This window comes from Nicotiana attenuata, unplaced genomic scaffold (genome assembly GCF_001879085.1).
Source record: "Nicotiana attenuata strain UT unplaced genomic scaffold, NIATTr2, whole genome shotgun sequence".
Classification (NCBI taxonomy): domain Eukaryota; kingdom Viridiplantae; phylum Streptophyta; class Magnoliopsida; order Solanales; family Solanaceae; genus Nicotiana; species Nicotiana attenuata.
In genome coordinates, this window is record NW_017670652.1 from 34005 (window position 1) to 50069 (window position 16065).

Sequence of the window (16065 nt, forward strand, 5' to 3'; positions counted from 1 at the left end):
CCACGCTCGCTATCCGGCCTGCAAGTCACCTCAATATAGCACTACGATGTGCAAACACGGGGTTTCAAACCCTCAGAACAGCATTTACATTTATTACTCACCTCAAGCCGGCCAAAGTCCTAGCTCGGTATGCCCTTTCCTTTCGAATTGACCTCCTCGTGTACCGAATCTGATCAAAATCACAACGAATACATCACAATATGCCAATGGGACAATACCCAATCAAAAACAATCAAAAAGATAGCTAAAATCTCGAAATTAGCAAAACCCGAGCCCCGGGCCCACTTCTCGAAAATTAGAAAATTTACCATCAATGGATTCCTTATCTCGCCACGGGTCTATACATATGAAGAACACCAAAATCGGAGTCCAAATGTCCCCTCAAATCCCCATTTTAGCTCTCTTAAGTTCCAAGCCCCAACCACCATTTTTGACCTTTGATTCCTTAATTTTTCAGTCTTAATTCATGTATTTGTACCATAAAATCGTGTTTGAGACTCAGAAATTCTTACCTCAATGAAGTCCCTTGATTTCTCTCTTCCAACTCGCCCAAATTCTCCAAGTCCGAAGTGAAAATTATGAACCCTTATGAAATTTCGCGAAGATGAAATAAAACTTCACTGACCAGTTATTTCCGCATCTGCGGCTCCTTAGCCACCTCTGCGACTTCTGCTTCTGCGGTAATTGCACCGCTTCTGCGGTCTGAAACACGCACCTGCGGCTTCCGCTTCTGCGGACTAAGCTCCGCATTTGCGGATCTCATTAAATCTCCAAAACCCACATCTGCGGTCATGTTGTCGCATCTGCGACTCTGCAGATGCGGTCACCCAATATGCACCTGCCTTTCTCCCCGCTTCTGCGACTCTCCACCCGCTCCTGCGGTACCGCTTCTGCGGTCCAATTTCCGCAGGAGCGGAAATACCAGAAGCAGCAGCAAATTCTTAAGTTTTACAAGTCAAAACATCCCGTTAGCCATCCGAAATCACCCCGAGGCCCCCGGGACCTCAACCAAAAACACAAACATCATCCAACACCTTATTCAAACTTGCTCGAATCATCAAAACACCACAAATAACACCTAAACCATCAAATTACATCAAATTCAAGCCTAAGTTCATCCAAATCTTCCGAAACTTGCATTCGATCAAAAACCTACCCGAATCACCTCCGAATGATCTGAAATTTTGCACACACATCCCAAATCACATAACGAAGCTACAACAACTCTCGGAATTCCATTCCGACCCTCGGATCAAAATCTCACCTATCGACCGGAATTCGCCAAAATACTAACTTCGCCAATTCAAGCCTAATTCTACACCGGACCTCCAAAATTACTTCCGATCACACTCCTAAGTCACAAATCATCCCCCCCCCCCCCAAAGCTAACCGAGTCATCGAAATTCATATCCGAGCCCTCTAACACATAAGTCAACGTCCGGTTGACTTTTCCAAAACAAACCTTCCTTAAAGACACTAAGTGTCTCATTTCCTTCTAGAACCACTCCAAATCAACTCGTTCACACCCAACACTGATAATGAAGCATAAAGAAATAGAAAATAGGGAAAACGGGGCGGTAACTCACGTGACGACGGGTTGGTTCGTCACACTATCGTTAAGGGTGTCTTCAATCATTAAAGACCTTTCCTTTGGCAGAGAACTTTTGAATAAATTCAAAGCTTGATTGTTTTTTATTTTGGAATGACTCTTGGTCACATTGTTCTTTTCCAAATATGCCTCGTGATTATTGCATGATTATTCACTTTCCAACCATATTTCTTGATCATCCCTGTCGTGCATCCTTGATTTCCTCACTTTGAAGGAAATTATGCATATTCTTTGTCATATAATTTTATTCCTTATATGGTAATATTTGAACTGCAAATATTTTAAATAACACGTTGTAATATACAGTGTTAATCTCAATATTAAATTTAAAAAGTTAAAAAAAAAACGATTGCGTTTACGGTACTAAGACTATAAATCAAGATATTGCTTATATTCACAAAGCTCCAAAACTCATGATTATTCTAATACTAAATTTAAGTTCTCCCTTTTTCCCCCTTTTTAGCGCGTCTCATCCCTAGATTTATCTTTGATATCTTATCATGATTAATTATCTGGAAAATTGTATTGGACATTATTAAAAGAATGTTATTTAATAATTTTTTTTTAAAAAAATTAGTAGAAATAGAATCTAACAAATAGATTCTCTAATAGTGCCAAGTGGCTTGTTCTCAATATGCCACTTGGCTTAATATTATGCCAAACTATTCTCCTTTTAATATAATATAGATTTTAGCGCGTCTCATCCCTAGATTTATCTTTGATATCTTATCATGATTAATTATCTAGAAAATCGTATTGGACATTATTAAAAGAATGTTAATTAATAATTTTTTTTTAAAAAAATTAGTAGAAATANTGCTGTGGTGGTGGCTGAAACTGCTTGAGCCAGGCCAGTACAGACCGTTAATATCTGCGCCAAGGTCTCCTGAAGGCCCGGAATCACAATAGGCACGGCTGGTGCCTGAGCAGGTGTTGCTGGAGTATCCACAGCTGGAGCCTGATCTTGAGCTGGGGCAACTAACGGGTCAGCAGGTGCTGCCCCGGCTGCTCTGCCTCTGCCACGACCACGACCACGGCCTCTGGCGGCCTCAGTAGGTGGCACTGGTGGTCGTCCGCCATGTCCGGTAGCTCGTGTCATATTAGCGGCTTTAACTATAACCTCAGCTCTATTTATTGGTCTGAGCAAGATACGACTTATTTAAACTGAATATTTAAAATGAACAATTCATAAAAAGAAATCCTTCTGTGGGATTACGCGTATTCTATATTTACTTACGTTACCAATTGTCAATTCTTGTTCATTGTCATTGAGATTCATGTCAATTCGGATTAATATTTAGGTATCGATATTACCTCTTTTTTTTCTCTTTCAAACTAATAAAAACTGATTGAAGTTTTTCTATTTGGAATCGTGTTAGGTCTAATTCCTATTACTTTGGCTTGGATTATTCGTAACTTGCATATTTACAATATAGGTCGTGGTTGATTCGACCTTTGATTAATTAACATCTCTTTTTGATTGACCTCCTCCTTTCTTTAATTCACAGGCACAGGAGGTCAAATTCCGATTGTTGTGAAAGTTACTGAATGAATCTATTTTATTCTAATTCGATCTAAGAAGAAAAAAATCACGCTCTGTAGGATTTGAACCTACGACATCGGGTTTTGGAGACCCACGTTCTACCGAACTGAACTAAGAGCGCTTTCTTATCAGAATAGATAAGACTGTAAACAAAAGGATTNTTACGTCCAACAGATTCTCAAAAAGAGAACATTTTTAGTTTAAATGTTAAAATAATTGGCTTTGATTAATTAAAGAATGAAATTCAATTTACAGAAAATCTTGGACTACTACTTTCATTAAACATTTTTCCATTTATAATCCAAATTTTTTATGTTGTCTTAAAATTGCCAAGTGGCTTCATTTTAGCTTGCCACTTGGCTTAACCACATTGCAAAATACTCTCCTTTCAATATAATATAGATATAAATTTTTTATGTTGTCTTAAAATTGCCAAGTGGCTTCATTTTAGCTTGCCACTTGACTTAACCACATTGTAAACTATTCTCCTTTTAATATAATATAAATATAGATATAGATATAGATATAATTCTTAATTTTGATTAATTTGTGAAAAAAGGGGCAACAATTTTAGCAACAACAGATAAAAAATATGTATGAACTATGAATGCCTTGTATATAATGCTACATAAGATATTCGGAAGGGCTACATCAAAAATTTCCAAAAATAAAAAATAAAAGAGTCGCATTAGGGTTAGGTTGTGCTGCCGCTAAATAGGCATTTTTAAAGGAAAACTTACCCTAGAGAAAGAGAAAAAAATATGGAAACTTCAACGTAAAGACTACGCATAACTCATTAGTTACCAAAAAAGAATAGTAGTAGTAGGCGGTGTCTTTGTTATATATAGCCATATAGCCTAGCCCTTGAATAATCAAGTCTTGGAGGGAGATTGAATAAACTTTCATATATTGAAGCTATATCTGAGTGTTGTGGCAGATTTTGGACAAATGATCAATTTTATTTGGACAGATAATCATCTATATTTGAATCCTCCACCTCACTCGGATCTGATTTCAATCTATGATTATTGGCTATTGATCCGTCATTGATAACTACGTTACAGGTATTCTTTTGTGTTCTTTCTTTAATAATTGTTTACAGCCTAGTAGAACAAAAAAAATTTGGGTGATATAAATCTTAGTCCTTCAGGGACATCTGATAAAGTAACGCAAATCTTGATTATGATGTTAATAGTTTAAGAATTGCAAAATATTTTGTTTATGATTTTTATTCGCAACATGAATTTATGAGAAATACCGACAAATCAATGCTTTGTCTAATTATTGAAATATGAAGTAGCAAAAGAAGATGTTGACAAAGAATAGGACTGTAAACGCTTTCGCAATTTAGTACCTATTTCTTCATGGTAATGGTTAGAAGAAATTCAGTACTACTAATTTGTTAAGCCAACAAGTCAAATTTCTTTTAAGCATCACTATTGCGGTAAGCATGCCTCATGACTTAAACTAATCATCAATTAAACACAAAGAAGTAACTATAACTAGTCTATACCATATTGTATATAAATGTTCTAATCAGTAGAACATTTATTTGTCCCCATGAAATTACTGGGCCTTGGCCGAATGAATTCACAACCAATCTTTCCAATGTTATGTCCTCCTTCAGGTGATGAAGAGAAAAGATCAAGAAAATGTATTACAAGAAGATGCAACATCTGAAGACTAAAGTAATGAGAACAGAAAGATTACCAAGAAGAGCCACAGTTTCCCTCTCGTCAAATCCTCTTAAGGAAAATAGCCTAAGAGTTTCACTGATATTCCCATTTGGCCGTGGAATTTCAGCCATGGCCTCATCAAAGAATGACTCTGTACTGTCCCTTCTGCCCGTTAACACAGGATAATATGGTCCACCAGCCTAAGATGTAGGAAAATAACACTTGATAAGGGAACACTGCATAATGTTCAAATTTTGGAAAAAAATAAAGACCAGTGATCCTAATTTCAGGTCTCTATCAAACTCAAGCTTCAAAGCATCAAAAGATCAAATTGCTATCTTGAAAGAGAATTTGATGAGCCTTTTTGTCTTAAATGTTTGATGACCTTGTTTATACTTTGCAATCTTTGGTTTCTGCTTCATTCATGAATGCATCTTTCTTGTGTTCAACTTGTACAAAATAACCGTCAGTTTTGAGGCAAACTGTCTTGAGTTTCCTGTTGTAGGTTTTAAACTTATTGATTCTGTCTAAATTTATGGCCATTGACTCTGAAAGTCAGCTCTTTCTCAGCGCATAAAATTAGTTCTCATCTAAAGTGCTTAAGCATTTGATGCAGATGTTTTCTATTATGTTTATATCTAACTGATAGTTGAACCGTTTCATTTTTAAAATATCCAAGAGTATCTAGTGCTAAGTGGAACTTATGTAACTCATATTGTGCTCAAGCTCGCACCTTAACCCAATACAGTTTCAATGTATCAAAACCTTGTAAGCTTGGGCTATACTAAATGAACTAGCTTGAGTTATAAAAACTCCTAATTGATCAATTCTTTGCAACCAGCTCACACACTTGTGAATAGTAACCTTTTGAATTTCTAGTATGGACTTTCTTTAACGACTCGTTCCTCGCCACTTTAATGAAATCCTAAATGGACTTTCTTCCAACAGAAATGGCTCCACTAAGAATTTACTTTTCTCCTTCCCACCCACATTGTCGCCGGATCATATGAATCGTCATAACCATCCTTCACGAGTGGCCTATATCCTTATCAACCTGAGCAGCGCCTTGGCGACTTGTCAAGATTGCAACTGGCAAAATTATGCAATCCATGAAGTGAAAAGAAAAATGGGAAGTACTTCTCTAGCTAGTAGTTGGTCACTTTTATATATATTTTGTATGAGATCGTTTTATCTTTTCGGGGGGCAGTGGAGTGGGTTATAGTTATTTTGTTAAATCTTATCAATACATTCTTGTGGGAAATTCAGTAAAATAGACAGTTAAGAGTAGCATAGCCTTAGAGTCATGGTACCCACAGTTACCAGAAAAATAAATATAAGAAAATAAAAAAAGCCAGAGATTAAAAGGTGGAGGAAAAATAAATTAAAATCAATAACGAGGAGACAAGCCTACATAATTGTCAATAGTGTGGTTTGTGGACAATATTCTGAAATAACAATAACTAAAATAAAAATTAGAGAGGCACTTTAACTAAAAATTTTGTTCAAAACAAAAAATATTCTTGGATAGTTGTAACTTGAGAAGACTTGGATTAATAATAATAAGAAGAAGAAGAAGAAATACGAGGCTACTTTGGCTGCATCTCCATATAAGCTTCTGGGATAGACATTTGTTCGTAAAGAGTTCTTGTATGAAGGTAAGGATTGAATTGGCCAACCAATGAGTAATGTAATCATGTATATGGAAACAAAGAACATATAGACATTCTAATTAAGATAAGATAATTTCTGTAGTTCTCAATGTCAGTTTTCCTGGAAGAGCATATTTTATACTTTACTTTCTTAGTAATGGTAGGAATAGGTGATAGAAAAAAAACAAATGGAGCTTATGAAACAGCATGGTGACAAGTTTTCCATTAGTGTGACTTGTTCCCCATCTTAAGCTTCAAACAACTCTACATATTGACGGGAGGGGGTTGCTTAGATGGACAGCACCTCCCACCTACAACACTAGTCGTGGGTTCGAGTCACCAAAGGAGCAATAGGTCCAACAAAGGGGGATCAAAGGGGAATTAAAGGGGAGAAGAATAAAAAAAGAAAAACTCTGCATCTTACATTTAGACACTATAATAGCCAATTTGGTTCAAAAAGCTAGAAGAAACTTCCCATGATGAATAGTTTTTAAATAATTACATATTATATCATTATCAGAACTGCACTGTTAACAAATGATACCACTGGAAGGTATCAAAAGTTTTTGTTATGTACTAGGAATATCTGAATATGCACAACAAGATTTTTTTAACGAAATTAATATGAGAAAAACGGCATACATGCCAGTGCATAAATTACACTTACAAATCAGTATAAGAATAAGAATTATAAAAAAGAAACTTCAGGTAGTTACTAAAAGAAACAAAAAATAAGGCCAGACTCATACCAGAATGATGCCATCTCTTGTTGCAAGGACAAGTATATCAGAACAAGAGACGACCCCAGAGCATGCCTCCTCAATTTCATCCTTTATCATGTCGATGAAATTGAACCCTTTCAGTGTCCGATTTGGGATCGCCTCACGTTCAACAGATCCATTCTTACTACTGTCAGCAAGCAGAACAGATGCATCGCAGCCCTGTAATGAACAGGACAAGAAATTTTCATAAACATAAGAACTTAGAAAGAAAAAACAAAGAAATTATATCGAATTTTGACTGCCTTCACAGGTGACGTTAGCAGCTTCTAAGTCTTAGAGTGGCTAGTGAGATTTAAGCATAAAAAGTACAGATAAAACCACATGTTTCTGAAAATAGGAATGACAACAGTAACTGACTGATTTTGAGCAGTTAAATATCCTTGACTTAGAAAAGACTAACGCAAGGCATGAGAACACAAAGCTGAAGAATACAAAGATGAAAAATTAAAAGGCTAATTACAGAAATGTCAAAGAAATACCAAAAATGTCAGAGAAAATAAAAATAAACTCGCATTCATTACATGCAAGGAAAATATTAGAGTGAGATAAGGCTTGAAATAGAATAGAAGTAATTTGCACTGGGATCACAATCACTTACAGAATAGAACCAAAAAAACAGTAAGAAGTGCAAAATCAACATCATAGGAGCCTAAGTTCCTCCCCATCTCCAACCCCTAAAAGAAGAAAAAGTAAACATAGTGCTAAAACCCAGAAAACACCGATTAAATGAAATAAACAATCTAATACAATGCACAAAAGAGAAAAAGAAAAACACACATCAAGAATCCGAAATTGCAACAAAGTAACAAAATATCGAGCACAAAGAAATTACAGACTAAGATAAAATGAAACAAGAAAATGGAGAGTAAATGGGAGAGTACGACATTTACCCCGACGAAACAATCATGGAAGAGAAGACGCAAGAGTTGGGCGGGTGCATTGTGTTGCATTAGCACTATTCTGTGCATGGTAGACCATACTATTTCCTCCACATCCCTTTCACATTTATCCACATAATAATTATATCTGAGTGTTGAGGCAGTTAATGCGTCACTTTCTGGCGCAATCTCTGTTTGGGCACTCATAGAGAAGAAGAAGAAGAAAATGAAGATTGAGATAACCGCCATGACAGCCCCTTTCTTGCTCCACATTTTGAATGAATTGGAAAATGTTAGAGAGGAAGTGGTGGACTGATACCTGACTGCTTGCACCACTATATATATACTGTTTTACACGTGGGATTAGGATATTAATAGGCTTTTTCTCTTCTTCTTATTTGTTACTAGTAATCATACCCGCGATCAATATTAAAAAAATATTTGTCACTTTGTTAATTTTTTGATGTTACATTTGAAATTATCACAATTATTTGATTATCCTATTCTATATAAATAGAATAGATATTGTCTAAATTTTAATAAATAAAATCTCCATTAAATTAAAGGGACTTATATAGTCATCAAATAATTTTTTCGTTATGTATTTTTATTTATTATATTATCCAATATTTAGTATAATTATATTGTTAATAGAAATTATGACACTTGTCATTATAACATTTCTTTGCCTCTCCTATTATATATATATATAGATGATATAGATTTCTTTGACTCTCCTATTATATATATTATATATTATACATATATTATATTATATTATATTATATTATATATTATATATATAAATAGATTTTTTGTTCTTTTATTTTAAAATAATTTTAAAACTCCAATTTGAAACTACTCCCCAATTTGAATTGGTAATTCATTATTTTTATTAATTTCGTTTTTTATTTTAAAACTCCAACTTGAAACTACTTCCCAATTTGAATGGGTAATTTTTCTTCTCTTTTTTTGTTTTTTTATAGGTAAATTTTTTTTTGCTTTTTATTTTAAAATAATTTAAAAACTCAAACTTGAAACCACTCCCACGAAATTTAATTGGGTAGTTATTTTTTATATATTTAATTTTCGTTTTTTAATTATATTTATTTATAAGATATCTATATTTATTAATCCAAATAAAGTAACCAATTAATATATATGGTAGTTTTCTATTGTATTTTATTATTTTCATTTTTTATATGTATTTAAATTCAAAAATAAGTAATCACTAACTAATTATAAACTAAATAACTAATTAGTAGCCAATTATGCTATGTGCCATTTTTTTAGGCTGCCACTTGGCTTGAGGAGAGGACTTTTTCCTCTCCTTTTAATAATATATAGATATAGATATAGATTGTTCTTTAGGATTTTTTTTAACATGTAATTTTGCTTTTAAGTATCAAATTAGTGTTTAAAAAAATAAAACTACAAAGAAGGTTTCTTTTTTCCTTAAAGGTATATATTATATTAATGCATAGAATAAACAAGTTGAGCAAAGGTGCCCATAGCATCCTTTACAATCCAACTTGGGGAAAAGTTCTACCAAGATACTTTCTTTAATAAAGTAATAGAAAACTTAGCTAAATTATGTGCTAGTTTGTTTAGATTCCTACGAATATAAACAAAGTCTACATGATCAAACAAAGTCGAGAGCTTCCAAATGTCTTCACAAGTCACTTCTATCTCCCATGAAGTAGTAATTTTTTTCCGAATCATGTCAATAAGACTCTTTGCATCCGTTAGGATCTTCACCTTCTTCCAACCATTCATAAATGCACGTTCGAGAGCCCTTCTTATAGCAAGTGCTTCAGCTATCATGGCTTTTCCCACAAATTGGATTGGGGATCCATGGTCATGAAGCAGTTTCTCAATGCTATCCATAGCCGCAACACCAATACTTGCACGTCTAGCATTGCGACGACCCAAAGGGTCATCACCTATTTTCTTACTCATCCGTGCTTCCGAGGCCTTAAAACCGTCATTTAGGGTTGCCTCGATTTGCGTGCGCAGTCCGGGCGGGTAGCCGAAAAGCTTAAATATGAATTCTGTGAGAAAAATGCTAAATTTTGATATTAAATTAATTAAATTTGACTTCGGTCAATATTTTGGGCAAACGGACCCGGACCCGTGATTTGACGGTCCCGGAGGGTCCATAGGAAAATATGGGACTTGGGCGTATGCCCGGAATCGAATTCCGAGGTCCCAAGCCCGAGAAATGAATTTTTGTGTGAAATTATTTTCTGGAAATGATTAAGGAAAATTAAAATGAAATTTGATTAAAAGAGTGTGGTATCGGGCCCGTATTTTGGTTCCAGCACCCGGTACAAGTCTTGTATATGGTTTAAGCGCTTTCTGTAAAGTTTGGTTTAAATCGGACGTCGTTTGACGTGTTTCGGACTTAAAACTCTAAATTTGAAAGTTTATGAGGTTTGAGGCAAAATTTGTGATTTTGAGGTTGATTCGTTGTTTTTGATGTTATTTTGGCTATTTGATCGCACGAGTGAGTCCGTAGGATATTATTGAGGTGGTGTGCATATTTGGTTTGGAGCCCCGAGGGTTCGGGTGAGTTTTGGATGGGTGTTGGATTGCATTTTTGCATTTTTGGAAAAAAAAATCTGGTATCTCTGATCTGCAGGCTTCGCATTTGCGAAGCCAGTACTCGCAAATGCGAAGGTCCAGCTCTCGCAAATGTGAAGGCTGGTCCGCAAATGCGAAACCAGCCCAGGCCTGACAATGATCGCAAATGCGAAACCATTCTTCGTAAATGCGAAGGTCCAGGGTTCGCAAATGCGAGACCTTTTTCGCAAATGCGAAGGTCCTCTGATAGGCCTGAGTTCGCAAATGCGAACAAGAGTTCGCAGTTCCCATAATTTAGTCGGGGTTCGCAATTACGAACCCCTGTTCGCAATTGCGATAACTGCAGCCCAGCATATTTCATACTTAGTCGAATTTTAAGTCATTTTCCACCCCACTTTCAAAATACAACTCTTTGGGAGATTTTCCAAGAACAAGACTTCTTCCAAATCATTTGTAAGTTGGTTTTTACTCATTCTTTCAATCTTTAACATCATTTAACATGTTTTCAACTTAAAATCAATGGTTTTCATGGGTGAAATTGGGGGTTTTGGGTAGAACCTAGGTTTTCTATAAATTGGGGATTTGGACCTCAATCTGAGGTCCGATTTTAAAATAAATTGCGTATTTGAGTTCGCGGGGGAATGGGTAATCGGGTTTTGGTTCGAACCTCGGGTTTTGACCACGTGGGCCCGGGGGCGATTTTTGAATTTTTGGGAAAAACTTGGGAAAATCATTTTTTTTTATTGCATTCAAATTGATTCATTTAGCGTTTATTAATGTAATTGAGTAATTTGTGACTAGATTTGAGCGGATTGGAGGTGGAATCACGGGGTAAAGCGATAGTTGAGGTTTGAGTGGAATCCAAGGCATCGAGGTAAGTGTTTGGTTTAACCCTAGCTTGAGGGAATAGGAATTGAGTCTTGTTTGCTACTTGCTAATTGATCGAGTACGATGTATAGGCATGGTGACGAGTATCTATACATTGGTGTCTAGTGTGACCGTGAGTCCCTACTTTGCGAATAGTTTGGTTGTTGATATGCTTTCCATGTTTACTTGATGACTTCTATATGTTGTAAAGACCTTGTGAAAGAAATTGTGATCTTGAAACTTCGTGGAGCATTGGCTCGGGTTGAAATACAAATTGTGAAGGTATATGAGATAAGTAACTCTTTGGAGCATTGGTTCAAGTGATAATGTGAACGATGAAATGAAAGTGAAAGAAAGAAAAGAGTTAATGATTTATTCCCTTGCCGGGATGTTGTTGGTTATTGATGATGTACCCTTGCCGGGTCTTTAAATTGTTGTTGTGTACCCTTGCCAGGTCTTTAAATTGTTGTTGTGTACCCTTGCCGGGTCTTTAAATTGTTGTTGTGTAACCTTGCCGGGACTTCTATTCTTGTTTTATTATTTTCCTTACCCTTGTTTGTGATTGTTGATTGGGTGAGGAAGAGTGTTAAAGCACGAAGGTTGATGCCGTGCATTGAATGATATTTGTGGATCGGGTTGCGCGCCGCAACAATGTTAAATGATATGGGTCGGGTTGCACGCCGCAACAATGATATTTATGGATCGGGTTGCACGCCGCAACAATGATATTTATGGATCGGGTTGCACGCCGCAACAATAATATTTATGGATCGGGTTGCACGCCGCAATAATGATATTTATGGATCGGGTTGCACGCCACTACAGTGTTGTTATATATTGGAATCGGGTTGCGCGCCGCAACAATTATTGATACAAGTGTGTTTATTTTGGGGATTTGTTTCTTGTCCGCTGTAAATTCCAAGCTGCCCTTAGATTGTTTTTTTCTGGATTTACTATTAATATTGTTTCCTCCCCACAACATGCTCCCCCCTCCCATATTGTTTACTTGTCTTATTCCATTATTTTCGTGATTCTTTACGTTGACATTTCCCTTTATCGTGTTACTTGTCATTATTTGTTTTCCTTAGTGAATCATAAGTTTTGCGTACTTATTGTCTTATGAACTCGTATTACTTGTTACGTTTGTTAGAGTGAATTTCTTGTGGAGTAACTGTTGATTTAATTGAAATAGGAGCGGGTGGTACGCCTACCACGAGATATTGAGAAATGGGATCGGGTTGCACGCTTGCAACAAGATGAGTTGGATATGAAAGTTGCCTTATCTCTTCATTTATTGCTAGAAGTTAAATTGAGATGTACTCTTTATTAATCCTGATACTTTATTTCTAACTGTTGCCCCTAAAGCATGCTCCCTTCCCCAGCTTAAATTGTTAATTTCTTGCTACTTCTCCGTTGTACTTGTATATATATATCTGCACAGGTTTATTTGGTGGTCTGGTTCTAGCCTCGTCACTACTTCGCCGGGGTTAGGCTAGGCACTTACCAGCACATGGGGTCGGTTGTGCTGATACTACACTTTGTGCTATTTTGCACAGACCCAGGTTTCGGACGGCAGCAGCAGTAGTGTGAGAGCAGGCTTTCAGTCCAGCGAGACCCGAGGTAGCCTTGCAGGCGTTCGTAGGCCCCAGCGTCTTCTTTCATCTATATTCTTGTTTCTTTCATGTATTTCTGGAGACAGTGTCGAGTATATTTCTTTCATACCTTTATGTGTAGTATTCTTAGACCGTCTGTTAAGGTATGACACCAGTCTTGGGTAGAGGCTTTTGTTGGCATTTTCCGCATTTTTAATTCAGTTTTCTATAATATTGAGACTTCCGCTTATTATTTAATTTCGTTACTTTTGTATTATTGCCGATAATGGTTATAAGAAATTATGTTATTAATGGAAAGGTAATTAAAATTGGCTTGCCTAGCTCTCATTAGTAGGCGCCATCACGACTCCCGAGGGTGGGAAATCCGGGTCGTGACAAGTTGGTATCAAAGCACTAGGTTACATAGGTCTCACAGTTCACAGACTAGCTTAGTAGAGTCTGAGGGATCGGTGCGGAGACGTCTGTATTTATCCCAGAGGCTACCGAGTTAGGAAAAGTTTCACATTTGTTCTATTCTTCCCTGTCATGCGATTTTGTTCTCTTAATGCTAAATTGAAACCTCTACTCTTGCCCTTTCTTGAATGGCGAGGTCATGTACCGCTTCTTCAGCCGAGCAGCAGTGGGCTAGTGATAAATCAGCTACGTTTCAGAGGTTTGTGGAGGTAAAGGTATTAGAGGTGGAGGTAGAGATGCGAGAGGTGGAGGTAAAGGTATTAGAGGTGGAGGTGCAAGTACTGTTCTGGTTTGTGGTAGAGAAGCTTCGGTTTTATTTTGCGCCGCATCTGGTCATGCCTAGTGATTTATTGAGTGTTCTTGTTTATGTGTCTGCACCGCTGGGTGATTCTATTGTGGTCGATCGAGCCCATCGTTCTTGTATTGGGGTGATTGGAGGTCTTGAGATTCGAGTAGGTTTGTTGCTATTGGACATGGTTGACTTCGACATTATATTGAGGGTGGACTGGTTATCACCCTATCAGGGTATCTTGGACTGCCATGCCAAGACTGTGACCTTAGCTTTACCGGGTATGCCTCGTTTAGAGTGGAGAGGGACTCTAGGTCATTCTACCCGCAGTGTCATATCGTATGTGAAGGCTCGGCGTATCGTTGAGAAGGGGTGTTTGGCTTATTTAGCTTATGTTCGGGATTCCAGTGCTGAGGTTCCCTCTATCGATTCTGTGCCCGTTGTTCGTGATTTCCCTGATGTTTTTCCTTCAGACCTGCCGGGTATGCCACCCGACAGGGATATAGATTTCTGCATTGATTTGGTTCCGGGCACTCAGCCCATTTCTATTCCGCCATATCGTATGGCCCCGCCGGAGTTGAAAGAGTTAAAAGAACAGTTGCAAGATTTGCTTGAGAGGGGCTTCATTAGGCCCAGTGTTTCGCCTTGGGGTGCGCCGGTATTGTTGTTAACAAGGAGAATGGGTCAATGAGAATGTGTATTCATTACCGGCAGTTGAACAAGGTTACAATCAAGAATAGGTATCCATTTCCGAGGATTGATGATTGTTTTGATCAGCTTCAGGGTGCCAAGGTATTTTCAAAGATTGACTTGAGATCTGGCTACCATCAGTTGAGGATTAGGACATCCGATGTCCCTAAGACAGCTTTCTACACTCAGTACGGGCATTATGAGTTCTTGGTTATGTCATTCGGGTTGACGAATGCCCCAGCAGCTTTCACGGACTTGATGAACCGAGTGTTTAGGCCTTATTTGGATTCATTCGTGATAGTGTTCATGATGATATTTTGATATATTCCCACAACCGAGAGGAGCACGAGCAGCATCTTAGAGTGGTTCTTCAGACTTTGAGGGATAGTCAGTTGTACACCAAGTTTTCGGAGTGTGAGTTCTGGTTGAGTTCAGTTGAATTTCTGGGTCATGTCGTATCAGCAGAGGGTATTCAGGTGAACCCAAAGAAGATTGAGGCAGTCGAGAACTGGCCTAGACCAGCATCAGCTACAGAGATTCAGAGTTTCTTGGGATTGGCAGGCTACTATCGTCGGTTCGTGAAGGGGTTTTCATCTAGTGCAGCCCCGATGACCAGGTTGACCCAGAAGGGGTGCCCAGTTCAGATGGTCGGATGAGTGTGAGGCGAGCTTTTAGAAGCTCAAGACAGCTCTGGCTACGGCACCGGTTTTGGTTTTGCCCACAGGATCAGGACCTTATACAGTTTATTGTGATGCTTCCCGTATTGGGCTTGGTGCGGTGTTGATGCAGGACGGCAAGGTCATTGCCTATGCTTCGAGGCAGTTGAAGATTCATGAGAAGAACTATCCAGTGCATGATTTAGAGTTGGCAGCCATAGTTCACGCATTAAAGATTTGGAGGTATTATTTGTATGGCGTGGCGTGTGAGGTGTTCACTGATCACAAGAGTCTTCAGTACTTGTTCAAGCAAAAGGAGTTGAAGTGGAGGCAGAGGAGATGGTTGGAATTGTTGAAGGATTATGATGTCACCATTTTATATCATCCGGGGAAGGCCAATGTAGTGGTCGATGCTTTGAGTAGGAAGTCAGCCAGTATGGGCAGTCTCGCTTATATTCCGGTCACCTAGAGGCCGCTTGCTTTGGATGTTCAGGCTTTAGTCAATCAGTTCGTGAGACTGGACGTTTCTGAGCCCAGTCATGTGTTAGCTTGCACGGTCGCTCGTTTTTCATTATTGGAGCGTATTCGTGATTGGCAGTTTGATGATCCCCATTTGTGTGTCCTTAGAGACACGGTGCAGCGAGGAGGTTCCAAGCAGGTTACCTTGGATGCGGATGGGGTTTTGAGATTGCAGGGGCGAGTTTGCGTACCTAATGTGGATGGGCTTCGAGAGTTGATTTTAGAAGAAGCCCATAGTTCCAGGTACTCTATTCATCC

General features: G+C 37.8%; 1 protein-coding gene and 1 non-coding gene across 2 annotated transcripts; both read right to left on the reverse strand.

Annotated features, from left to right (window-relative positions):
• Positions 1 to 3199: 3199 nt before the first annotated feature.
• TRNAW-CCA lies at positions 3200 to 3273 on the reverse strand. Its single transcript has one exon. It is a non-coding gene; the product is annotated as a tRNA-Trp (tRNA).
• Positions 3274 to 4788: 1515 nt separating this feature from the next.
• Positions 4789 to 8417, reverse strand: LOC109241907 (putative Peroxidase 48). Its single transcript, XM_019408731.1, has 3 exons — positions 8150 to 8417; positions 7227 to 7418; positions 4789 to 5028 (listed from the first exon to the last, which is right to left on the reverse strand). The coding sequence occupies exons 1-3, from the start codon at positions 8408 to 8410 to the stop codon at positions 4810 to 4812; spliced, it is 672 nt and encodes a 223-aa protein (XP_019264276.1). The 5' UTR covers positions 8411 to 8417; the 3' UTR covers positions 4789 to 4809.
• Positions 8418 to 16065: the final 7648 nt, after the last annotated feature.

What these genes read in the sequence shown, in the direction of transcription:
- LOC109241907 (XM_019408731.1), bottom strand. Translation starts at nt 8,410, where the DNA reads ATGTGGAGCAAGAAAGGGGCTGTCATGGCGGTTATCTCAATCTTCATT. An exon ending in TCCATGATTGTTTCGTCGGG is followed by an intron (nt 7,419 to 8,149) that starts GTAAATGTCGTA and finishes TGTTCATTACAG; the next exon opens with GGCTGCGATGCATCTGTTCT. An exon ending in CAAGAGATGGCATCATTCTG is followed by an intron (nt 5,029 to 7,226) that starts GTATGAGTCTGG and finishes CCTACATCTTAG; the next exon opens with GCTGGTGGACCATATTATCC.